Source organism: Salmo salar, chromosome 23, assembly GCF_965601325.2.
Source record: "Salmo salar chromosome 23, fSalSal1, whole genome shotgun sequence".
Classification (NCBI taxonomy): domain Eukaryota; kingdom Metazoa; phylum Chordata; class Actinopteri; order Salmoniformes; family Salmonidae; genus Salmo; species Salmo salar.
Window position 1 is genome coordinate 30,131,971 of NC_138313.1, and position 25,878 is coordinate 30,157,848.

The 25,878-nt window shown below is 40.2% G+C and overlaps 3 protein-coding genes across 4 annotated transcripts; 1 reads left to right on the top strand and 2 right to left on the bottom strand.

Moving 5' to 3' along the window:
• The first annotated feature begins 367 nt into the window (after nucleotides 1-367).
• On the top strand, nucleotides 368-6,873 carry plekhb2 (pleckstrin homology domain containing B2). Its single transcript, NM_001141708.1, has 8 exons — nucleotides 368-419; nucleotides 704-752; nucleotides 1,089-1,241; nucleotides 1,439-1,541; nucleotides 1,639-1,678; nucleotides 3,244-3,330; nucleotides 5,050-5,167; nucleotides 5,362-6,873. Exons 2-8 carry the CDS (start codon nucleotides 716-718, stop codon nucleotides 5,505-5,507), a joined length of 684 nt encoding a protein of 227 aa, NP_001135180.1. The 5' UTR covers nucleotides 368-419; nucleotides 704-715; the 3' UTR covers nucleotides 5,508-6,873.
• Nucleotides 6,874-11,907: 5,034 nt separating this feature from the next.
• Nucleotides 11,908-18,798, bottom strand: LOC106584355 (vacuolar protein sorting-associated protein 4B). Its single transcript, XM_014169571.3, has 11 exons — nucleotides 18,589-18,798; nucleotides 18,096-18,207; nucleotides 17,591-17,741; nucleotides 17,365-17,426; nucleotides 15,955-16,074; nucleotides 15,672-15,828; nucleotides 15,357-15,505; nucleotides 15,039-15,120; nucleotides 14,620-14,839; nucleotides 14,290-14,430; nucleotides 11,908-12,568 (listed from the first exon to the last, which is right to left on the bottom strand). Exons 1-11 carry the CDS (start codon nucleotides 18,607-18,609, stop codon nucleotides 12,467-12,469), a joined length of 1,317 nt encoding a protein of 438 aa, XP_014025046.1. The 5' UTR covers nucleotides 18,610-18,798; the 3' UTR covers nucleotides 11,908-12,466.
• Nucleotides 18,799-19,515: 717 nt separating this feature from the next.
• LOC106584356 (ankyrin repeat domain-containing protein 29) lies at nucleotides 19,516-24,587 on the bottom strand. 2 transcript variants are annotated; one of them, XM_014169573.3, is made up of 10 exons: nucleotides 24,386-24,587; nucleotides 22,729-22,839; nucleotides 22,114-22,212; nucleotides 21,756-21,854; nucleotides 21,493-21,591; nucleotides 20,921-21,019; nucleotides 20,689-20,787; nucleotides 20,411-20,506; nucleotides 20,135-20,233; nucleotides 19,516-20,020 (listed from the first exon to the last, which is right to left on the bottom strand). In XM_014169573.3, the coding sequence occupies exons 1-10, from the start codon at nucleotides 24,395-24,397 to the stop codon at nucleotides 19,937-19,939; spliced, it is 897 nt and encodes a 298-aa protein (XP_014025048.1). In that variant the 5' UTR covers nucleotides 24,398-24,587; the 3' UTR covers nucleotides 19,516-19,936. The 2 variants fall into 2 exon arrangements, with proteins under 2 accessions (XP_014025048.1, XP_014025049.1); XM_014169574.3 differs by having other exon boundaries at nucleotides 22,670-22,839; nucleotides 24,386-24,573.
• Between the last annotated feature and the right edge of the window lie 1,291 nt (nucleotides 24,588-25,878).

A 25,878-nucleotide genomic window follows, 5' to 3' on the forward strand; every position in this document is an offset into this window, starting at 1 on the left:
CTATTGATGATTTCCCCACTAGTAAATAAGAGTTGGAGGGCCTTTTAAGTGGATTTTTCCCTGTCATATGTGGTAAATACCACCTTCCCACTTGGTTATGAACATAGCATTCATTAGCTGAACAGTAACTACAGACATTCATAATTCATGACATCCTTGATTTTCTTTGGCTCAAAAGATACAGATTTCATTGGATAACTTTAGTGTTTGGCTCCTTTATATTTTAAAAGTAAAAAAGTAAAGACAATAACGACATTATTATTGTAACATTACAGGGAACGAATAATATGATTGTTTGTCGTGGCTTCAATTCCCAGCATTCTAATTAAGGACCAGTCAGCTGATATTGATGATGTCATTCAAAACAAGACAGTTAACTTTTGTCCTCTCAGGGCTTTGAAAAGGACGTTCCACAAGAGGTAATTTAATTCCAGATATGGCATGTGTAGCTAGTCATATTATAATCGACAGCAATATTGTCCGAATAAGCTTCAAAGCATAGTTTACCAAAGGGTCAAATGCCAACGTAAATAGATTCGGTCAGCTAACGTTAGTTAGCATACCAGGCAATAGTGTAGGCAGTGAGTGTTACGATGGTTTAGCTAAACTAGCTATTAGATATGAAAATGACCTTGTAGATAGCTAAATAGATTTCGCTATATCCAGTAAGCATTTTTTGTTGTTTTTAATTGTTTATTTTCAGAGTAACCTAACGATGTCGATTGTGAAAAGTGGCTTCCTCCATCGGCAGAGTGAGTGGAGCTGTAGCTAACGTTAGCTGTACACTGTCACTAGTGCAGTACGCAAGTCTGTCACAAACCTGGAGTGTAATCATTACTCCAAACGTTTTGCAACGAAAACTAGCGTTTCTATTGGACAGATTCATGTAGGTTCCTCCCAGTTTAATGAACATGTTCAATAGAAGTGCTAGTTTTCGTTGCAGAAATGTTTTCTATAGTTTTCTAACTGACACTTCACAGCATTTCGTCATGTAGTTTTTCCATGCCACAATGGGCTCTTTGGGGCTTAGACCTTTGTTTGCACAAAGTGCTAAGAGTATTTAAATAAAATATAATTATATGATACAGGCACTATTCTTCGGCGGTGGAAGAGGAACTGGTTTGATCTGTGGTCTGATGGGCGGCTGGTTTTCTATGATGACCAGCACCGGCGAGATATGGAGGATGAGATCCACATGAGAGTGGACTGCATTAACATTCGCAGTGCAACTGCATGTCAAGGTACTTGACTACCTACATCTGCTTTACTTTTCTATCAAATCCTCTCAACTCGCAATAGGATAAAATGTGAACTACCCCCCCCCCCCCCCCCCCCCCAACTGTAAGTCACCCTGCATAAGAGCATCTGCTTAATGACTAAAATGTATCCACACCAACCCATCAACCAACAGTTCCATCCACCTTTTCACTGTCCACAGATCTAAACCCTCCAGAGGGCAGAAGTCGAGATGCCCTGCTCCAGATAGTCTGCAGAGATGGACAGGTTATCAGCATTTGTGGAGACAGTGCAGATGATGCACTGTAAGACATCTCTCCCAATATGACTGTGATTAGTTGTGTGTATATGGGTTAGCCTGTCAAACTCATGTTTATTCTTGTTTTCCCATCGTTGTTTCAGGGCATGGACCATGGCTCTCCAGGATGCCAGAATCAGCTCTGTGAGTTTCTGCTGGTCTGCAAAGAACCTCTTATTTTTACTATTTTCTACGTTGTAGAATAGTAGCGACGATGTCAAAACTATAAAGTAACACATGGAATAATGTAGTAACCAAAAAAGTGTTAAACCAATCAAAATATATTTGATATTCTTCAAAGTAGCCACCCTTTACCTTGACAGGTTTTCACACTCTTGGCATTCTCTCAACCAGCTTCACGAGGTTATCACCTGGAATGTGTTTCATTTAACAGGTGTGCCTTGTTAAAAGTTAATTTGTGGAATTTCTTTCCTTTAATGCGCTTGAGCCAATCAGTTGTTGTGACAAGGTAGGGGTGGTATACAGAAGATTGCCCTATTTGGTAAAAGACCAAGTCCATGTTATGGCAAGAACAGCTCAAATAAGCAAAGAGAATCGACAGTCCATCATTACTTGTAAGACATGAAAGTCAGTCAATCAGGAACATTTCAAGAACTTTGAAAGTTTCTTCAAGTGCAGTCGCAAAAACCACCAAGCGCTATGATGAAACTGGCTCTCATGAGGACCGCCACAGGAAAGGAAGACCCAGTGTTACCTCTGCTGCAGTGCATAATTTCATTAGAGTTAACTGCACCTCAGATTGCAGCCCAAATAAATGCTTCACAGAGTTCAAGTAACAGACACATCTCAACATCAACTGTTCAGAGGAGACTGCGTGAATCAGGCCTTCATGGTCGAATTGCTGCATAGAAACCACTACTAAAGTACACAAATAAGAAGAGTGCTCAGCATATGTGGGAACTCCATAAAGACTGTTGGAAAAGCATTCCAGGTGAAGCTGGTTGCGAGAATGTCAAGAGTGCAAAGCTGTCATCAAGGCAAAGGGTGGCTACTTTGAAGAATGTCAGATATAAAATATATTTTGATTTAACACTTTTTTTGGTTACTAAATCAAATTTTATTAGTCACATGCGCCGACTACAACAGGTGTAGAACTTACAGTAAAATGCTTACTTACAAGGCCCTAACCAACAATGCAGTTTAAAAATATATAAAATTACAGATAAGAACAAGCAAAAACTACATGATTCCATGTGTTATTTCATAGTTTTGATGTTTTCACTATTATTCTACAATGTAAAAAATAAAGAAAAACCCTTGAATGAGTAGGTGTGTCCAAACTTTTAACTGGTACTGTATATATATCCAACTGCAATTATAAACTAACATATAGCTTATTATTCACAAGAAACTGGGATGTGAACATAATGCATAGGAGAGTAATATTGTGATACTAACAGTGGTGTGAAATATAGGGAACGGTGTTAAGAGACAAGCGTTTTGTCCCCAGACCCAACACACAGCACTGTCATGCCAAATGTGTAAATAATCTATAGAATGTGCGTGTAGTCTACATGTCATACTAACTAAGCACTATTATTTATTTGCTCTCGACTGTCATATCAATGTTAATTGTTTTTCAAACACCATGGCTGCATTTACACAGGCAGCCCAATTCTGATATTTCTTTTTGAGTAGGTGTGTGCAAACCTTTGACTGGTACTGTGTGTATATCTCTCTATTTTTAGGTGGTCGCTCCTCCTCAGATTGGCTTTGCGCAGCAAATTGTTGCTTCTGCCCCTCCTCCATATGCTGAATATGGTCCTCCACCTCCGGTACGTATGTGAGCCTGCTGCCTAGACTTTACGTTTGTAAATATGCTTTGAGCAGTCTAGTGCCTTCAGAAAGTATTAATACCGCTTTACTTACACCCACATTTTGTTGTTACAGCCTGAATTCAATCTACACGCAATACCCCTTAATGACAGTGAACAGTTGGGTTTTAGACATTTTTGCACATTTATTGAAAATAAAATACAGAAATATCTCATAAGTATTCACACCCAAGTCAATACTTTGTAGAAGCACCTTTGGCAGCGATTATAGCCATGAGTCTTTGTAAGTAAGTCTGAGGTTTCCACACCTGGATTGTGCCCATTTTATTATTAAAAAAATTATTCAAGCTCTACCAAATTGGTTGCTAGACAACCATTTTCAGGTCTTGCCATAGATTTTCTAGTAGATTTAAGTCAAACTGTAACTCGGCCACTCAGGAACATTGACTGCCTTCTTTGTAAGCAAGTCCGGTGAAGATTTGGCCGTGTGTTTTAGGGTATTGTCTTGCTGAAAGGTGAATTCATCTCCCAGTGTCTGGTAGAAGGCAGACTGAACCAGATTTTTATCCAGGATTTTGCTTGTGCTCCATTTCTTTCTTTCTTTTTAATCCTAAAAAAAACTCCCCAGTCCTTAACAATTACATGCCTACCCATAACATGATGCAGCCAACACTATGCTTGAAAATATAGAATGGTACTCAGTAATGTATTGGATTTGCCCCAAACATAACACTTTGTATTCAGGACAAATAGTTAATTGCTTTGCCACATTTTTCTTTTGCAGTATTACTTTAGTTAGTGCCTTGTTGCAAACATGATGCATGTTTTGAAGTATTTTTTATTCTGTGCAGGCTTCCTTTTCATTCTGTCAATTAGGTTAGTATTGTGGAGTAACTATAATGTTGTTGATCCATCTTCAGTTTTCTCCAATCACAGCCATTAAACTATAACTGTTTTTTTTTTTTAAATCACCATTGGCCTCATGGTGAAATCCCTGAGTGGTTTTCTTCTTCTCCGGCAACTAAATTAGGATGGACGCCTGTATCTTTGTAGTGACTGGGTGTATTGAGACAACATCCAAAGTGTAATTAATAACTTCACTATCAAAGGGTTATTCAATGTCTGCCTTTTTAATTTTTTTATTTACATGTAAATTTCTTTTTACCCATCTACCAATAGGTGCCCTTCTTTGTGAGACATTGGAAAACGTCCCTGGTCTTTGTGGTTGAATCTGTGTTTGAAATTCAATCCTCGACTGAAGGACTTTACAGATAATTGTATGTGTTGGTTACAGAGATGAGGTAGTCATTCAAAAATCATGTTAAACACTATTATTGCACACAGTGAGTCCATGCAACTTATTATGTGACTTGTTAAGCAAATTGCCATAACAAAGGGGTTGAATACTTATTGACTTGAGACATTTCAGCTTTTCACATGTAATTAATTTATAAAAAAAACATAATTCCACTGTGACATTGTGTGTTGGCCTGTGACAACAAATCTATATGTAATCAATTTTACCTTCAAGCTGTAACACAGCAAAATATGGACAAAAGTAAAGGGGTGTGAGAACTTTCTGAAGGCACTGTAACATGGTGTTTATGCTATATATTGTGATTTTGGATAAATGTATATGGCTTGCATCAGTTCTCTAGATACCAGGGCAGTAGTGGTAGTCTCCCCAATAGACACAAGTGATTTCTGCCTTTCCAACAGGTTTATGTTCCAGACGCTTATGGAGGGTATTCCCCAGCTCCTCCTGTCTATGGCACACAGATCATTTACTCAGCTGATGGGCAGCCCTATGCTGTTGCATACCCCTATCAGTACCAAGGTACGCACAGGATGAATTCACACTTTTGTTTTAGTTTGCATGCTCCCGAAGGAATGTCAATGTTATGTTGATAATCACATTTAATGAAATGTTTCTTTGTTCTTTTAATGGATGTAATCTTTCATTTACTATTTTGAAATATAGCTTTTTCCACCATTCTAACTGCAGTTAATGTTTCCCACCATGATTTGTAGGAGCATATCCTATGAGGAATCCCCAAGAGATGAATCAGGTTATTGTTCACGAGCGTCAACGTGACGATGGAGGAGACGTGGCTCTCAGCATGCTCGCTGGAGCTGCGACTGGATTGGCTCTTGGCTCTCTCTTCTCTGTCTTCTAGTGTCTTCATAGGAACAGCTTACAACGATACCCACCCCCAACTGACACACACCGTTCCCACATGTTGGTAGCACTGCAACTTCATCTCTGTAGCCATGTGACAGAGATGGAGGAGTTAAATGTATGTGATGGTTGGGCTTTGTTCACCTATGACGCATGATTGTGATGTGCCAGTAAATTACTCCATTTGTGTCCTTACCAAAATGTTTGATGTATTAATACTCTAGCACTTTCTATTAGGCACAGTAGCTATTATGCAGCTTGCCTCTTCTTTTGTTTGTACTGTCTGTCCTTTTGTTTGAAACACGAATGTACTTTTTGAATAAACGCAGAATATCCAATTATCATTTAACGCGCATTTGAAGGAAAGGTTTTGAGAGACATTAAATATATATATATTTTCAGGTCTAGCAAATTTCAAGTGTTCTGATGTCCCATGTAGTAGAGTGGTCAATAAGAATGTGGAAAAGAGTGTAGTGGCACCTGCCTGAGCGTGCAGGCTACATTTCTTTGTTCCTTTGAGGGTTGTGCTTCCTGATTCTTCACCTAAAACCTGTCTTACATCCAATGTGCTTTTGTGAGGGTTTTCTACTTCTTCTTTGTCATTTTACTCACCTTCATATGTTGTTACTTGGTTATCGTCATTCCTTTAACATGGTAGGATATTAGATATTTGTTAAGGGGAAGTGAACATGGGATTTGTTTTCTTTACAACAGTCCTTATTATGTTTTCCTATTACTTTATTGTCAGCTGTTAAACCATGTATTTTATTTGATCTCACGTTTGAATGGATTTTCAGGAGATGCATGTGTCTGTTAGGGTAAGCACAAGCGTCATCAGGTTCATCTTAAGTTTAAACGCTGCTACAACAGAGAACTGAAAGATACTCCTTGACATTTGAATTGTTTTGACTATACTCACACTCCCAAAATGTTTTTTTATTTTATATTTAACTTTTTCCTGTTACTGATATTAATAGTATATTTGACTAATTACATTGTGCTCTTTGGTTAAGTGGATAAGTTACTAGTTAAATAATTGAGTGGCCTCACTGAACACGTCATAGAGACTGGTTTCTCACCTATTAACCTTTTATATTCAATTTCAAAGTCTTACATTTCATTCAAAGTTATGCCACCTTGTATAGACATTTGGAATACTAGGTTATGTTTACTCTTTTGACATGACAGTTGTATACAGTAATTTATGATATAGGATATTTATTTGATATCAAATGAAGTAAAAATCGTTATACCTTAAATTTCAAATGGGAAACATGCTTTGTTATGCAGAATTAATGCATTGTTTATTGCTCTTCAGTGATGTATGACATTTTAACCATTGTATTAAATTATCATTAAATTCACATGAATTCACTTTTGAAACTATATGTAAATCCTAGCAACTTCTGAGTTCCACCTTGGCTCAAGGGAAGCTGCTTGATGTCACATGGGCTGCGTTTACACAGACAGCCTAATTCTGATCTCTTTTCCAGTAATTGGTCTTTTGACTGGTCATTTGACCAACCACATCAGATCTTTTTCAGATCTGATTGGTCAAAATACCAATTACTGAAAAGAAATATCAGAATTGGGCTGCCTGTGTAAACGCAGCCATGGTGTTTGAAAAACAATTAACTTTGATATGACAGTTGAGAGCAAATAAATAATAGTGCTTAGTTAGTATGAAATGTAGACTACACGCACATTCTATAGATTATTTACACATTTGGCATGACAGTGCTGTGTGTTGGGTCTGGGGACAAAACGCTTGTCTCTTAACACCGTTCCCTATATTTCACACCACTGTTAGTATCACAATATTACTCTCCTATGCATTGTGTTCACATCCCAGTTTCTTGTGAATGATAAGCTTATAATTGCAGTTGGATATATATACAGTACCAGTCAAAAGTTTGGACACACCTACTCATTCAAGGGTTTTTCTTTATTTTTACTATTTTCTACATTGTAGAATAAGAGTGAAGACATCACAACTATGAAATAACACATGGAATCATGTAGTAACCAAAAAAGTGTTTAACAAATCAAAATATATTTGATATTCTTCAAAGTAGCCACCCTTTGCCTTGATGACAGGTTTGCACACTTGGCATTCTCTCAACCAGCTTAATGAGGTAGTCACCTGGAATGTGTTTCAATTAACAGGTGTGCCTTGTTAAATGTTAATTAGTGTAATTTCTTTCCTTCTTAATGCATTTGAGCCAATCGGTTGTGTTGTGACAAGGTTGGGGTGGTATATAGAATATAGCCCTATTTGTGCAAAAGACCAAGTCCATATTATGGCAAGAACAGCTCAAATAAGTAAAGCGAAACGACATTCCATCATTGCTTTAAGACATGAAGGTCAGTCAATATGGAACATTTCAAGAACTTTGAAAGTTTCTTCAAGTGCAGTCACAGAAACCATCAAGCGCTATGATGAAACTGGCTCTCATGAGGACCACCACAGGAAAGGAAGACTGTCAGTGGAATTTTGTGTCCCAATGATATTAATTAACAATCAATAAGCCTTGACTAATCCCCAAGGTTTGTAAGACACTGGTTTAAGAATAATTAGGCAAAGACTCAGCTTTCTGCAAAAGGTCTGTACAGTTTATTCAGAGAACGTTCTGAAGTCCATTACACAAAGACATTCATTTTATGCTCACTCCCCACTTATGCACATACCTCCACACAAACAGTAGGTGAGTTGTATCCCTCCCCGGAGTTCTCACCACTGTTAATCACTACCCAGCGCTGTCTGTTCCTTTCCCCCGAGATTAGAGGGACCTTGAGGGTTACTCCCTTCTCTAAGTTACTCAAAGTTCCTCAGCTGGCGGGTCAATCACAGTCTACTTGTCGCTATTTTCTTAGGCCCACTAATACACGCACACATTTCTCTTCCTCCCGGGCCTCTACTAGACCTTATGGGTCTTTCGTTTAGTACTTTAATTATTCATTATACATGCTACATAACTACTAATTACTAATTGGTTACATGACAGGGTTGGATTCTTTAATCATTTACCTTTAAACATATTATTCCCTTATCAAAGACCCAGAGTTACCTCTGCTGCAGAGGATAAGTTCATTAGAGTTAACTGCACCTCAGATTGTAGCCAAAATAAATGCTTCACAGAGGTCAAGTAACAGACACATCTCAACATCAACTGTTCAGAGGGAGACTGCGTGAATCAGGCCTTCATGGTCGAATTGCCGCAAAGAAACCACTACTTAAGTACACAAATAAGAAGAGATTTGCTTGGGCCAAGAAACACGAGCAATGGAAATTTGACCGGTGGAAATCTGTCCTTTGGTCTGATAAGTCCAAATTTGAGATTTTTGGTTCCAACCACCGTGTCTTTGTGAGACGCAGAGTCGGTGAACGAATTATCTCCGCATGTGTGGTTCCCACTGTGAAGCATGGAGGAGGTGTGATGTGTGGGGGTGCTTTACTGGTGACACTGTGATTTATTTAGAATTCAAGGCACACTTAATCAGCATGGCTACCACAGCATTCTGCAGCGATACGCCATCCCATCTGGTTTGCGCTAAGTGGGACTATCATTTGTTTTTCAACAGGACAATGGCCCAAAACACACCTCCAGGCTGTGTAAGGGCTCTCTGACCAAGGAGAGTGATGGAGTGCTGCATCAGATGACCTGGCCTACACAATCACCTGACCACAACCCAATTGAGATGGTTTGGGATGAGTTGGACTGCATTGTGAAGGAAAAGCAGCCAACAAGTGCTCAGCATATGTGGGAACTCCTTAAAGACTGTTGGAAAAGCACTCCTCATGAAGTTGGTTGAGAGAATGCCAAGAGTGTGCAAAGCTGTCATCAAAGCAAAAGGTGGTTACTTTAAAGAATGTAAAATATATTTTGATTTGTTTATCACTTTTTTGGTTACTACATGATTCCATGTGTGTTATTTCATTGTGTTGATGTCTTCACTATTATTCTACAATGTAGAAAATAGTAAAATAAAGAAAAGCCCTTGAATGAGTAGGTGTTCGAAAACTTTGACCGGTAGTGTATATATAGAAATATACATACATCCAAAGATAAGTAAAGTAAAACCAAACATCAGTAATTTCATTAAGTAATAGTTTTATGTACATATATGTTCAAGATCAGAACACAACAAACTGGATACCTCTGGAAAATCCCAGAAAATAATCCTGAATACATAATTATAGGAAAACCCACAGTCATACATGTTAACAGTATTGCCAAAAGAATACATAATGATCGTTCTTCTTTTATGAAGACACACTCCTCCCTTCTTAGCATTGTTCAATGCTATTCACCTCACCCCAGTGACCAGACAATATGTAAACTGCTCAAATGAGAAAATAAAAGACTACTGTACATTCTGGTTTATACTTTTTTTCTATGAAAGAAAAGTCAGAAGTTATAGAAACACAGCTGTATATAATCATTACCAAGTAAGGAACTATCTGAATATGCGTCTTTTTTTAATAGGGTATCTTAAGTTTCATTAGCTAGAGTGGAAAGTGAGAGAGGATATACAGTGCATTTGGAAAGTATTCAGACCCCTTGAATTTTTCAATCTACACACAATACCCCATAATGACAAAGAAAAAACAGGTTTTTAGAAATGTTTGCAAATTTATAAAAAATAAAAAAACGAAAATATCTAATTTACATAAGTATTCATATTCTTTACTCATTACTTTGTTGAAGCACCTTTGGCAGTGATTACAGCCTCGAGTCTTCTTGGGTATGACGCTACAAGCTTGGCGCACCTGTATTTGGAAAGTTTCTCTCATTCTTCTCTGCAGATCTTCTCAAGTTCTATCAGGTTGGATGTTGAGCGTTGCGGCACAGCTATTTTCAGGTCTCCAGAGATGTTCGATTGGGTTCAAGTCTGGGCTCTGGCTGGGCCACTCAAGGACATTCAGAGACTTGTCCCGAATCCACTCCTGTGTTGCCTTGGCTGTGTGCTTAGGGTCGTTGTCCTGTTGGAAGGAAAACCTTTGCCCCAGTCTGAGGTCCTAAGCACTCTGGAGCAGGTTTTCATCAAGGATCTCTCTGTACTTTGCTCCGTTCATCTTTCCCTCGATCCTGACTAGTCTCCCAGTCCCTGCCGCTGAAAAACTTCCCCACAGCATGATGCTGCCACCACCATGCTTAACCGTAGGGATGGTGCCAGGTTTCCTCCAGACGTGACACTTGGCATTCAGGCCAAAGTGTTCGATTTTGTTTTCATCAGACCAAAGAATCTTGTTTCTATTGGTCTGACAGTTTTTAGGTGCCATTTGGCAAACTCCAAGCAGGCTGTCATGTGGCTTTTACTGAGGAGTGGCTTCCATCTGGTCAATCAACCATAAAGGCCTGATTGGTGGAGTGCTGCAGAGATGGTTGTCCTTCTGTAAGCTTCTCCCATCTCCACAGAGGAACTCTGGAGTGACAGAGTGACTTTCGTGTAGTTGGTCACCTCCCTGATCAAGACCCTTCTCTCCCGATTGCTCAGTTTGGCCGGGCGGCCAGCTCTAGGAAGAGTCTTGGTGGTTCCAAACTTCTTCGATTTAAGAATGATGCGGGCCGCTGTGTTTTTGGGGACCTTCAATGCTGCAGACATTTTTTGGTACCCTTGCCCAGATCTGTGCCTCGACACAATCCTGTCTCGTAGCTCGACGGACTATTCCTTTGACCTCATGGCTTGGTTTTTGTTCTGACATACACTGTCAACTGTGGGACCTTATATAGACAGGTGCCTTTTCAAAATGTGCCTTTCAAAATCATGTCCAATCAATTTACTTTACCACAGGTGGACTCCAATCAAGTTGTAAAAACATCTCAAGGATGAGTAATGGAAACAGGATGCACCCGAGCTCAATTTTGAGTCTCATAGCAAAGGGTCTTTATGTAAATAAGGTATCTGTTTTTTATTTGTAATAAATTTGCAAACATTTCTAAAAAACAGTTTTCACTTTGTCATTATGGTGTATTGTGTGTAGATTGATGAGAGCAAAAAAATATTTTATCAATTTTAGAATAAGGCTAACAAAATCAAGGGGTCTGAATACTTTCTGAATTCACTGCACATTGATTCTTCTTCAAGGCACAACTTGTACAAAACATTTGAAGTCTGCAAAGATGTGGGAAGTACAATTTAAGGGGTCAAAAACACTTTACCAAGGATTATTGCTCACTCAATTACTGATTTCCCTTGAAGATCAATAATCATTGGGTTATATTACATCATAACATACCCCCACCAACCCATTCCAAAGTACTTTTACTTTCTTTTGACCAGCAAGGCACTCAGACTAACATCTTCTTTCAAAAACAGCGTACAGAAAAACAATATGAAAATACTCTACATAAAAACTGCTGAAAGAAAATTGTAATCATTAAAGTTGCTGGTAGTTAATCATGATATGATCCTCTTTAATGAGTGCTGCTCCATCAACGCAGAGTCAAAATTACAGACGTTGCCCTTCTTGGTAAGAAAAATGAATACAAAGAAAAAAACATTGGTAAACAATGTCCAAACACATTACAGTACAACAAAACAGGTTATCCTCATCGATCTTGTCAAACCATAGATGCACTTCAAGGAGTAAAGGACTTTTGGAGGAGTTATTGTAATGCACAATTGCATGCATTGCTTGTTTGATGCCATCAAGGCCAAAACAGACACTTTAGTGTTTTAAAGCATAAATTATAAATACTTTTCATGAATCCATATTATTTGAGACCATTACCATCTTCAACCAATCTATCTTTGTAAAAAGAAAAGTTGTATACTATGGGTACACTATTATGCGTATGTATTGGCAACTAACAAAGTAAATCAAATTAACATACATGAAACATGAAGCCCCTTTTCTACTTGTGGAGAGAGAGTAGCAAATGCAGGCCTGAGAACCAGTGAAGAAAAAGGATATGAGAAAGGAAAGTTGTGTTTGCATTATTTGGTTGAGTATTAGCCTTCCTGACCAAAGTCCTCTGTGAACTTCTTGAGTTTGTCCAAGTCCTGCTCGTTCACAGTTGGCTTGGTGTTGTGCAGTGACCTCAGCATATCAGCCTGTGAACAGCACATCACAAGGGTCAGTTAGCATCACATACTTGCTCCCTCATGTTCAAAATCAAAAATATACAGTGAGGGAAAAAAGTATTTGATCCCCTGCTGATTTTGTACATTTGCCCACTGACAAAGAAATGATCAGTCTATAATTTTAATGGTAGGTTTATTTGAACAGTGAGAGACAGAATAACAACAAAAAAATCCAGAAAAACACATGTCAAAAATGTTATAAATTGATTTGCATCTTAATGAGGGAAATAAGTATTTGACCCCTCTGCAAAACATGACTTAGTACTTGGTGGCAAAACCCTTGTTGGCAATCACAGAGGTCAGACGTTTCTTGTAGTTGGCCACCAGGTTTGCACACATCTCAGGAGGGATTTTGTCCCACTCCTCTTTGCAGATCTTCTCCAAGTCACACAAGAAGAAGCACATTAAGGTTTCGAGGCTGATGTTTGGCAACTCGAACCTTCAGCTCCCTCCACAGATTTTCTATGGGATTAAGGTCTAGAGACTGGCTAGGCCACTCCAGGACCTTAATGTGCTTCTTCTTGAGACACTCCTTTCTTGCCTTGGCCGTGTGTTTTGGGTCATTGTCATGCTGGAATACCCATCCACGACCCATTTTCAATGCCCTGGCTGAGGGAAGGAGGTTCTCACCTGAGATTTGACGGTACATGGCCCTGTACATCGTCCCTTTGATGTGGTGAAGTTGTCCTGTCCCCTTAGCAGAAAAACACCCCCAAAGCATAATGTTTCCACCTCCATGTTTGACGGTGGGGATGGTATTCTTGGAGTCATAGGCATCATTCCTCCTCCTCCAAACACAGCGAGTTGAGTTGATGCCAAAGAGCTCCATTTTGGTCTCATCTGACCACAACATTTTCACCCAGTTGTCCTCTGAATCATTCAAATGTTCATTGGCAAACTTCAGACGGGCATGTATATGTGCTTTCTTGAGCAGGGGGACCTTACGGGCGCTGCAGGATTTCAGTCCTTCACGGCGTAGTGTGTTACCAATTGTTTTCTTGGTGACTATGGTCCCAGCTGCCTTGAGATCATTGACAAGATCCTCCTGTGTAGTTCTGGGCTGATTCCTCACCGTTCTCATGATCATTGCAACTCCACGAGGTGAGATCTTGCATGGAGCCCCAGGCCGAGGGAGATTGACAGTTCTTTTGTGTTTCTTCCATTTGCGAATAATCGCACCAACTGTTGTCACCTTCTCACCAAGCTGCTTGGCGATGGTCTTGTAGCCCATTCCAGCCTTGTGTAGGTCTACAATCTTGTCCCTGACATCCTTGGAGAGCTCTTTGGTCTTGGCCATGGTGGAGAGTTTGGAATCTGATTGATTGATTGCTTCTGTGGACAGGTGTCTTTTATACAGGTAAAACACTGAGATTAGGAGCACTCCCTTTAAGAGTGTGCTCCTAATCTCAGCTCATTACCTGTATACAAAAGACACCTGGGAGCCAGAAATCTTTCTGATTGAGAGGGGGTCAAATACTTATTTCCCTCATTAAAATGCAAATCAATTTATAAAATTTTTGACATGGGTTTTTCTGGATTTTTTAAAATTTATTCTGTCTCTCACTGTTCAAATAAACCTACCATTAAAATTATAGACTGATCATTTCTTTGTCAGCGGGCAAATGTACAAAATCAGCAGGGGATCAAATACTTTTTTCCATCACTGTATATGTTTTTGGGGTTCTTCTCACCATGCAAACAATGGGCTCCATGAGTTTCTCCCCATTAACATCCATCCAGGTCATCTCTATGGCGTCTGGATCTCCTGGTGAGCATGGGGTCAAAAGATCGTCTACCACAAGGTTGGGATGGTTCCATGATGACCCTTGGACCTGGGTGTATGAAGAAGAACGCATGGGCAGAAATGGGACATGGATTTGTGAAAGCTGATGTTTCATTGACAGAGTATTCATATGACTCAATGCTTCCTTCACAACTATCAGATGAGGAAAATTCAATGAATTAAGATTCACTGCACCTAGATGAGCCCTGTCCCTGTTGAAAGTCAGACTGTCACATACCCGTTTGAAGTGAGTGGCCGACTGCACCTTCCTGACTGGCTGCATGAGGGCGTCCCTTACGATGACGCTGATGTCTGCTCCAGAGTAGCCTTCCGTCTTCTTACCCAGGGTCACATAGTCTGATTCAGTGAGCTCATTGGGGGTGGAGCCCAGATGCAGCTTGAACATGAAGGAGCGGGCGGGCCCCTCTGGCAGAGGGATGTAGATCCGCTTCTCAAACCTGAGGTACAGAAACACGACAGTTGTGATATCTGATATGGGAATGTTTATATGGAGATGCAGCAAGGGTCATCCCATTATTTATCTATAATGTTTAACAATCTGTTTAATAAGAGTCACTTGGTCCAAAAATGGTGAATAATACATCTTCACAATAAGATAAAGGACTTGAGATCATCAGAAGATAAATATACACTGACCTTCTCCTAATAGCAGAGTCCAGTGTCCAGGGGATGTTTGTGGCTCCTAGAACCAGGACTCCCTCATTGTCATTTCCAACACCTCAGAGAAGAGAGATAATTATTTAAATATACAGCTGATTCAGTTAAAAGGAAAGCCAAAATCTAGCAAAAAAAATGGTTGTTTAGTTGTTCTGGTGACACCGTACCAACAAAAAGGTTCAGTGCCAAACGACATAGTGGCCAAAGCAGTTGTGTCAATACTCAAGGTAATCAGGATCTGAGGCCAGGCTTTGTGTAAACTGTACAGTCTGTCAGCCCAGTGGCTGGCTCTCTCACCCTGCATCTGGACGAGAAACTCAGTCTTGATGCGGCGGGCTGCTTCACTCTCGTTCTCACTCCTGGAGCCACACAGAGAGTCTATCTCGTCGATGAAGATGATGGAGGGCCTGTTCTCCCTGGCCAGGCTGAACAGGTTCTTCACCAACCTGAAGACAGAGAGTTGTGGAGAGTGAATATGAGACCAAAGGACAGTGTGGGAGAAGAATACAGAGGAGAAGGAGAGAGATAGGTATGTATGAGCAATATCCTTTTAAATATTATATTGATTTGATTGCATAGCAACCTGCCAACCCTCCTTGCACCATCACTCACTTTTCACTCTCCCCCAGCCACTTGGACACCAGGTCAGAGGAGGAGATAGAGAAGAAGGTAGAGTTGTTGGCTTCTGTGGCCACAGCCTTGGCCAGATAAGACTTCCCTGTACCAGGAGGGCCAAACAGCAGGATCCCTCTCCATGGAGTTCGCTTTCCTGGACACCAAAGACAAATATACTTAGGTATTCTTTATTGAAAACGATTTACTCTTCAGATGCAAGTCACAATACATCTGTTAATATCTAGAATGTTATGTTTTTCTTGAATTCCATAATCCATACCGGTGAAGAGGTGAGGGAATTTGATGGGCAAGATGACAGCTTCTTTAAGGGCCTCCTTTGCACCCTCAAGCCCAGCTACATCATTCCACTTGATGTTTGGCTTTTCCATGACGATGGCCCCTGTAACATAGATAGAAGTCGGTGAAATGTAGTACAGCAAATAGGGATGTAACAAATGTTAAAATGTTCTTAACGTTTAAAGTGCCATTTTTTTCTGCTTCGACTGAGAGAGAAAAATACACAAAAAAAAGACATGTGAATTCACATGGTCCTGCGTCTGACCGCTAGGGGGCAATGCAGTTCAATCTACCGCAGTCATGGCTACCAGATGGCGCTCACCTTACTGCTGTCCCCCACCCACTCAGCAACGAAGGTAGTTAAAGCCATCTTTAGATTCTTTGGGGTGTGCCTCTCCTCCATGTCCTTAGTGGTTAGTACATGGGACTTCATGTCCCACTTCTCATCAATGTGATGGCTCGTTGCGGTGATGTATGAGACAGCGTGTTCATAGATCTCCAACAATCTGTTGTTAACGCCACGTATGGTGTTTGAGATCTCGACCGTTGTACTTCCAGAGCAATCATTGTACACATTTTTTTTTTTTTTTTTTTTTTACAATTTCTGTACAATTGTTTTGTTTTTACAATTTCACTGTACAATTTGTACAATCTTGTAGTCTGGTTCTAGATATGCCATTAGGACATTGAAGCCGACATTCTCTACCCTTAACAATGGCTGCATATCAGCTGCAATGATTTGTGTAATCAGTGCTGTGATTTTCTCACTCCATCCCTTATTGCACTTCTTTCGTGTGAAGAGCCAGTTTAATGTCTGTTGTTGGGGGCCTGCGCTGTTGCCAGCAATGGGTTGGGGCTTACGGTCATGGTGTCTCCCTTTCAGATGTTTTAGCATTGCACCTGTTCTGCCTATGCACTAGCTCAATTCACCACCTTCTCAATTAACTTCTTAAAGTATTGCCATAAAGGACTTCGCTGCTGTCGCTTCCCTGTCTCACTCTCTGACATTTTTTCCAACTGTTAACAATGATGATGTGTGGAGCCCTTTATGTCTGTGGGAAATAATTTGAAAGAAGCATTTCTCCTCCTACTAACTTTACAGCATTGTTGGGTTAAGTATTCGTTTAATTTTAATTTTTCCCTTTATGATGATGATCGGGACCTGTTAGTGGTAGTTTTGTGATAACTGCACTGTGAACATCGTTTTTTCGGTTTAGGATTTTTGTAAACGTTAACGATCCCAATTTAGTTTAAACATTCACACCCCTAACGACAAATATCTCTTTTTATCATTCAAATAAAATACAGATTCAGTGTCACAAGACTGCATCAAAGCTTTGTATGAGCCACACAAAAAATGCTGAAAAGTTAAGTAGCTGATGATATAACTCACCTGAGAGTTGATTTTTAAACTTCTTTTTCTCTGGGTCACCTTCACCTTCATCACTGTCATTCCTGCAAAAGAAAAAGAAAAGTAGTTTGAGATCACTGTACTGATAAGGAGGCCCACCTTAGGCCACACAAAAAATATAAACACAGTTCAAAAGAACCAAGAATCAGATCAGAATGAAGGATTGGTGAGGATTATAACATCCTCAGGATTTCTTATGCTCACTCACCCTTTGTCATCAGAGCCGGACTCCTTGACAGGCTTGGCTGGAGGGGCCTTATCCTTCTTCTTCAAGTATTCCTTCAGCTTCTCTGCTCGGTCCAGGTACTCTGCACACTTTGCCCTGATGCTCTGCTTGGCCTTGTCTCCCTGGGCCTCATCTGCAGGAAGAGGAAATGTAACACAGTTTGGCATCACATTATGTCCAAGGCTGGGTAATCTTCACACGTGGGTCATTCAATGTGAAAGTGAAGCAAAACTGTTAAAGCTGTTTCCTGAAGAAATTGCTTATGTTGATCCATAGCTCCTAATGGGGTCATTCAAAGTTCATTCCAAACTCTGAGGTCAAAGGTGCACAGTTCATAACCATTTCAGTCACACATATATCAGTAAATGAAAGGGAACAGAAAAACAAAGTAGCCTATGTAGATGTTCTGTGTTTGCAGTATAAATGCAAATTAAGAACTTGAAAAAATAAGTAACAGGAAGTTGAACTGAGATAAGAGACAACTCACATTTAACAACATGAAGGAAGTATTGAATGGAATGCTGGTACAACCGGAGAGCTTCCTCGTAGTTTTTAGCCTTATCCTCCTCTGCAGCCTTGCTTGCAAGATCTATTGCTTTCTGTAACACAATGCATGGGCTATGTTAAAGAAGAACCATAACAAGAGAGGGTAGAGCATTAGCATGACGTCACGATCTTGCGGAGGCTATGTTAAAGAACCATAACAAGAGAGGGTAGGTAGGTCATTAGCATGACGTTAAGATCTTGTTCCGCAAGATGTCACAAAGGTATGTCAAAATGGCATTAGTAAATGGAAAATCAGTAATCATACACACTTAGTTGATGCGAATTCATTAAATACGTTGGGTCAAGAGAGACATTAACTAGACAAATATATAATAACGCAATCTGAACCCACAGTAGACTAACGATACAATCCTGTGTTAGCTACAGTAGTTAGCTAACTTGTTTATTTTGTCTCTAGCTGGAGATTCACTCACCTGTAAATTGTTATTAGCCATGGGTGCTGGTTACGTACGATGGTCAAAATAACCCACCGTAGAATTTCACTCGTCTCAGTAAATCAACGTGAAATAGCTATAATACGACGTTATTAGCTCTGGTTAGTGTTTTGTTGTCATTTTGGTGACAGTTCTTTAATTCTTCGGAATCTCTTCCGCATCAAGATGTCGAGTGTCACTTCCGCCTATGGTTTACACGTGACATCAGCACAAAAAGAGACGAGAGCTTTTTCTGACCTATCGTTGTCAATTTACTGCGGTCAATTTCAAAGCCTATTCTTAAAATCTATGTGCATTGCATATGCGATAAATAAGGTCAGACAAAGAGTATCAGACACATTTGCATGGATTCAGTTTATTGGTAATTTATATATACACTAGATGACTATTAAAGGGCGCTGTGATGAAGCCGCCGCGCCTCCATCTTGGCACTCCCCACTGTGGTAATTTTTTTTGGGAAGCTATATAAACACATTCATTAATTAACGTCTACATTCGTTTTTGCCACATTTACTCTATTACAGACACCTTAACGCATACTTTTAAATTATATTATGTGAGCTAAACATAAACATTTAAAATATCTAAAAACATTGGTTGTATAATTTTTTTGAGATGACTAATGTTACTGTCCCCACTACAACAAAAAAATGCTTAAATACATGTAATTTTGTCCTTGAAACATTTAATTGAAATACCGTAGAATTCCATTCATTGCTATGGAGGACTGCTCCTACTGGAGAGTGCCAATATGGCCGACCGGTGGCTTCAAAGTCTCTCAATGGCCAAACTGAGCATCTAAGTATCCAGAGTTTATATAGATCGTAGATACCAACGGTAAGTACACTGACCTCTAGTGACTTGTTATTATACCACATGTTATTGACTTGGTCACAGGAGACTTGGTCCACATTCACCTTTTATTTAACCCAATGTACAGTATTGCATTTATTAAAATTGCAGAAATAAAAAATTGCAAAATATTTAGAAATATCACAGCACCAGGGATACAATATTTTTAGAAACTAAAACTATACAGCAAAGTTAGAACAACACCTCAAAGGAAAGGATGTACATGGCAAAATAACTCTAGCCACAAACGGATGCATTTTGGTAGTAGGCTACATATTGAACCATCGTCTTAGATATGTCCAGTTACGGTTACTCCAAATAGCATTGTATTTTCTGAAGCTGCAATTGAAAGCAAGCACCATATAGGTATTGTAGTGTGACTGAATCCTGTTTGTTTGTTCTCTGTTGTTCGGAGCCCTCAGTGCATTTCTCTCCATAAAACAACCATGGTCTAAGGTGGGAACTAGGATTGTCATCAACTACTTCCATTTAAGATTTGTGGTCGCAGAGCACTCAGGATGCGATCACTCTTTGTAAGATCTGCTGGCAGTTCATTGTTCTGCAAAGAAAACAAAACCAGTCATGAAAAAATAATCAACCATGGCGACGTCCTAAAATGCATCCTTCTCCTGTGCTTTGCTTCTTCTCCCCTGTACACACTGCAGTGATTTACCTTGTTGGGTAGTGTTGGGTCTGCATTGGCCCCGAGCAGAAGGTTTACACTTTTATGATTGCCACCCATGACAGCAGCGTGGAGGACTGTGGAACCATTCTGGAGAAATGGAATGGTGAAGCCACTTAACTAAAGGCTGGTTCTTATCACTAAAACACTGCTAATGTTTTACAATACAATGTTCCACAATATACTTCTGAATAAAAACTACTCCTCTGGGTCATGGCCAGAGGCAGGAGACGGCAAAGAGCAAGCATCACTGCCTAGATATCTTACCTTGAGAAGGCCCATTGAAGGGGAAAACTTGAGGAGCTCCTCAATGACACTGTTGTGTCCTTTGAAAGCTGCCTTGAATAATGCAGTTGACCCGTCCTTCAATAAGATCAAAAGAAACATGAGACATTGACATTTTAATTCCCCATTCAATATATAATATGCCTTACACAAAGAAATGCATTTCAATAAATTACTTGATTGAATATATTGATGGAAGACAATCATCATGTCTTTGTCAACCCACTGTGTACCCACTGGGTTGCTAAAGGACAACATACTTTTCTGTCAGCATCCCGATCTGCACCACGCAGAAGTAAAACCTTCACTACTTCACTGTGTCCCATCTGGGCTGCCATCCACAGGGGGGCTGTGCCATCCTGGAGGGGGGGGGGGGGGGGGGGGGGGGGTGGAATGGAGACAAAATACAAAGAGGAAGAGGGTGAGAAGAGAGATGAAGAAGTCAGTCCCTCTATTGAGGTCCTCTATTATTGTATGGGGGAGTGGCCTCACCTCCCTGGGGTGGTTAACTTTGGCTCCAGATGACAGCAGTTGACGTATGACAGTCACATGACCCTCCTGGGAAGCAAGGAAGAGTGGGGTGGCACCATCCTGAAACATGATATTAGAAACATGTCACATCAGCAAAGCAACTGCATGACAAAGTTATGCAATGTATGGCTTGTTCATGAATAGTAACACATAGAATGGCACTGTTCTGGGTACAATGGATCTTATAGAAAGGAGAGAAAGAGGCTGATGTTTTGATGATGCAAAAAACACTATTGTCAATCACCAATATCAGAACTAGTAGTGAGCAGAGAATCACTGTGTCGAAATGAATGTAAGCCTTACTGTATTATTTTCATACAAACATGTAACATAGTTACACTGAGTAATCCAATCCCTTCTATGTGTTGCATAAAACAAAATGCATCTCATGTCTGACTCAGCGGTAACCTGAGAGGGTCTTCCAGTGGGATTTTGGTGTGTTGTGGACTACAGCATTGGACACTGTGGGGCTCTGCAGGAGTGTGGGAAAAGGACAGACATAGTGAGATGAGATAGGTGTTAGGGATGCTCACATGCAGCTGGTCATGAACATTGGCTCCATTCTTCAAAAGAGTGTCTACAACCTTAGAGTGGCCATACTGACAGGCTGCAGAGAGGGCTGTGCCACCGTCCTGCCAAACCATCAGAACACAGATTAGCAACATATCCTGCAGTGACTGGCACATGGAATATGACTATACACAGCAGGCATCCAACACTGGATCACTGCTGTCAGCATATTTTTTCTGCCTCCCTGTGATGTTCTCTCTCTCTCTAAGTAGGTGACACGGCATACCTTTGTCTGGAATTCAGTTGAGGCACCAAATTCAAAGAGGAGCTTTACTACTTCATTGTGTCCCTGCTGGGAAGCGAAGAAGAGGGCAGTGGAGCCTGTCTGAGGGTGGAAACATGCATTCAATGTCAGAAAGACCTTAAAAAGGACATACACATTTTCTCAATGCTTCAAACATCTTTACTGCTTATTGTTTCTGCTTTGACCACATTAGTCTCAAAGCAACATCAATAATGCAACGCTAATTTCAGGCGCCGTACTATGGAAAAGCAGATGGTTGCAGTTTATCAAGGAGCAGCACTAAAACCAAGGTATTTCTTCTAATGACACCAAGGTGTACTAAAGTGGGAGTATACTTTACCTCTCTCTGCAGGTTAATGTCAGCTCCCTGCATGATCAGCTCCCTGGCACAGTCACTGTGGCCATTGTAGGACGCCACCATCAGGGCTGTGGTGCGGAACTGGAAAGAGATTGAGGGATCACAATCAATCAACACCTCAGTTCAGTCAGATCATTGTCTACATGTCATTCAAACTGCACATGAAAGAAACCTGGAGGTCTAGATTTTTTTGTTTTTGTTTTGCAAGTGTTTTGATTCTCCTCCAGACAGCATAATTGCACACACAACCCTCCAAAGTACCACCCCTTGTCTGATGCTCCACCCAATCATTCACATTCCCTAATCTCTAGAGAATGTTTCTGAAACATTCTTGAACTTATCAGCAGAGACTTGACATAGCATTACATTTCAAATACCACACAACAATAAACAATTAGATGTGACACACATGGAAACTGCAAGCACCTGAACATGAGCGGACCTACAACACATTATTGAGACATACATACACCTGCACACATCCACACACACAACCACACACACACAGAAGAGTTGTAGCTCTCTCTTTCTCTCCTACCACAGGTGGTTTATGGGTAAAGCGTGCAGCTGAGCCGCCAGGGCATGCAGCGTCCGTACACTGTCTCTGCAGTCGGCATCCACACGGCCACTGTTGAGCAGTAACTGAAGCAGGGCCAAGTTCCCCTTCCGAGCTGCCCAAAACACAGCGTTAGCCAGGGGCGTCTCCTTCTGTAGGACAAACACACACGATACAACATCGAATAGACACAAGTGTCAGATAACAGATCTGCAACCAGACTTAAAGACACTATCTACAGTATCATCTCAGAAGTCAAAATTTGGCAACCAATTTCTTTGCTGGTATTGGTCAGACAATGGAGGTTATAGAGAAAACCATTTAAAATGAGTTGCAGTCAGGCTCTTCCTGTTCACAATCAATATGAGAATCAATATGGCCAGAGCACACACGTTGATTATGCTCTTGCATTGGGTATGGTGTGGTTATATGGTCTCTGGTCTGGTTGTGTGTGGTCTCAAGAGTCCAGCTCCCACCCACTTATGTAGGTCCAAATGAATCTGGGTATATTTAACACAGACAAGAAAAAACGCAAACATCTAGCAACCCAAAAGTTGTGTTAGATTTTCATCACCGTACCATTTTAGCAAATGTTCAACTACATACTACTTTTTTTAGCTTCTTTGCAACTACTTAGCATGTTAGCTAACCTTTCCCCTAACCTTAATTAACCCTTTAACCTTAACCTCTAGCATAGCTAAGATTAAACTGTCATGTCGCTGCCACCTGGTCTCATGGCATTTCATATTATTCTGTATGCGGCAGGTAGCCTAGTGGTTAGAACGTTGGGCCAGTTCCCGAACGGTTGCTGGATCGAATCCCCGAGCTGACAAGGTATAAATCTGTCATTCTCCACCTGAACAAGGCAGCTAAGCCACTCTCGGCCTTCGTTGTAAATAAGAATTTGTTCTTAACTGACTAACCTTGTTAAATGAAGGTTCCATTTATTTTTTATTTTTTAATCAGAGACATGCCAAGTTTCGTATTGTATGTATTCATTTGTGGATGTCCATCATCCATTTCTTATGATAAATTACAATTCGTATATGTTATGAATTCGCAAAAACGTACAATATGTTATGAATTACCAAAACGTATGATATGTTACGAATTCCAATTTGTTGTTGCTAACGTTGGCTAGGTGGCTAATGTTAGTCAGAACAACTGGAAACTTGTAAAAATGCAGGTCAAATCATGATGTCAGTGATCTTCAGGTCTGAAAGTCTGAGCTCTAGAAAGTGGCCCGAGTTCTCGATTTGGAATTTCGAGTTGGATGACCATTCAGATCGATTTTTCCCAGTCGGAGTTTGTTCATTTCCGAGTTACCAGTTGTTTTGAACGCGGCATATGTACGGGAAGACCATGACCACGAAAGTAAAGCAGCATATCTAATTCCCATTACGATGTTATTATTGCCCGCAAACCCCCTGCGATGTATTAATTTATTACGTGCGCATAACTCACCATAGGCCTATTCATGACAACACAGATTAGAAGCCATGTACGCAAAGAAAGTAAGAATTCGTAGTGAGTAGATTATATTAGTCTACTCTCTCTTCATTCCAAGCATGGTTAGAGTAGCCTATGCAGTAGTAGCTGTAGCTCTAGTTTAGATCCCTGTAATATGGATATCTATATATAGTGGAGTTGAGTCAACTCAGCTACATATGCAGAAAAGCAGGAGAACGTTAAGATTACCTTGAACGACATCCTGTGGACCTCATTCGTGACTCATATTTCTTGCGTATGGGTTGTTGTTGCTAACGTCCCGATGGGTTTAACTGTAATAACGGCTGGAATTCGTTTTGCCACACTGACTGCTCCAAGGGTGTCGGCGCGCTGTTGGAAAAACAACACGCAGCAAATCCTCTGCAGTGCCGCTCCAGCCACACAGACAGACGCACGAGTCACGACCGCTGCAGCTATGTTTGATTCGATTTCTTGGAGTCGTTTGTTCAACCAAATGAAACGAGTTCGATTCTGTTACAGTTTCATTTTGGAGCTGGTAGTTTATTTATCCTGAGGAAAAATGGGCTGTTATTTTATATCTGTTTTTTTTTGTTACACATAATCCAGTCCTTGCTTCTAATGCCCCTAAACTCCAGAAAGTCAGCCATACAACTGCATTAGGGGATAGTGAGGTAAATTGAGGCATTTTAGACATTCAGCATCACTCTGTCGAGGGAAATATAGTATTTTTTTCTAACAAAGATATCGACATATATTTTTGTCACAACTTACCCTGGGTATGGGGAGAACAATTTACCCAGGTAACATTCTGAATAAAAGGGCAACTACACCCTCCACATTTTGGGGGGATTTTTCCCAGACCAAAAAAAATGTCTCCTGGTGTGGAGACATTGTTGTGGAGCTGTTTGGATGCTATACCCATTTCTCCAGGCACCACTATACCACTGTATTAGCCCACACAGCTGTGGTTATATTTCTTTAGGTTTAGGACCTCATTTTGAAGCGTATAGAGACCCCAACTGATGTATAGAACAATCTTAAAATGATCTTTCTACTTTGGTTTAGATGCAAGCATAATGATACCTCTAACAAATTCATTTGACTTGGTGAAAATCTGTTTTTTTTGGACCTAACTTGCTTAACACTTTGTCCATGTGGTTTCTTCCTTCACAAATGAAGACTTCTTCCGAAGTATGTGGTCAAATTGTTAATTGTGTGTATGGTTTCTTAGAAACAATGGTGGCTCAATTTACCCCTTTGGCTCTCCCTACTCGGATCTTACAGTAGATCTTACAGTAGTGTCTATGCTGTGACACAGGCTACCCTGTATTCTTGGATGTTGAGCAGCTGTTTCAAAGGTATTATTAGTTTGTGCCAAAATTTGGGACTGGAGAAGAAACATGACTGGTATAAATACTATAGTATTCAATGTAGTGTTTTTGCTGACTTTACTATAGTATTCCCTGCAGTATTTACTGTAGTATGCTGTTGTATTCGCAGTTAACTATAGTATAAATACTGTAGTAAAACAAAACTATAGTATATGCTATAGTAATTAATGTAGTGTTTTTGCAGATTGTTGTATACTGTAGAATTTACTGTAGAGTTTTTGCATCTATAGTATACTGTAGTATTTACTGTAATGTTTTTGCAGACATTACTTTATTATTTACTATAGTGTTTTTGTTTTATTATCTTTGACATAGAAGTGGAGGTGTTTT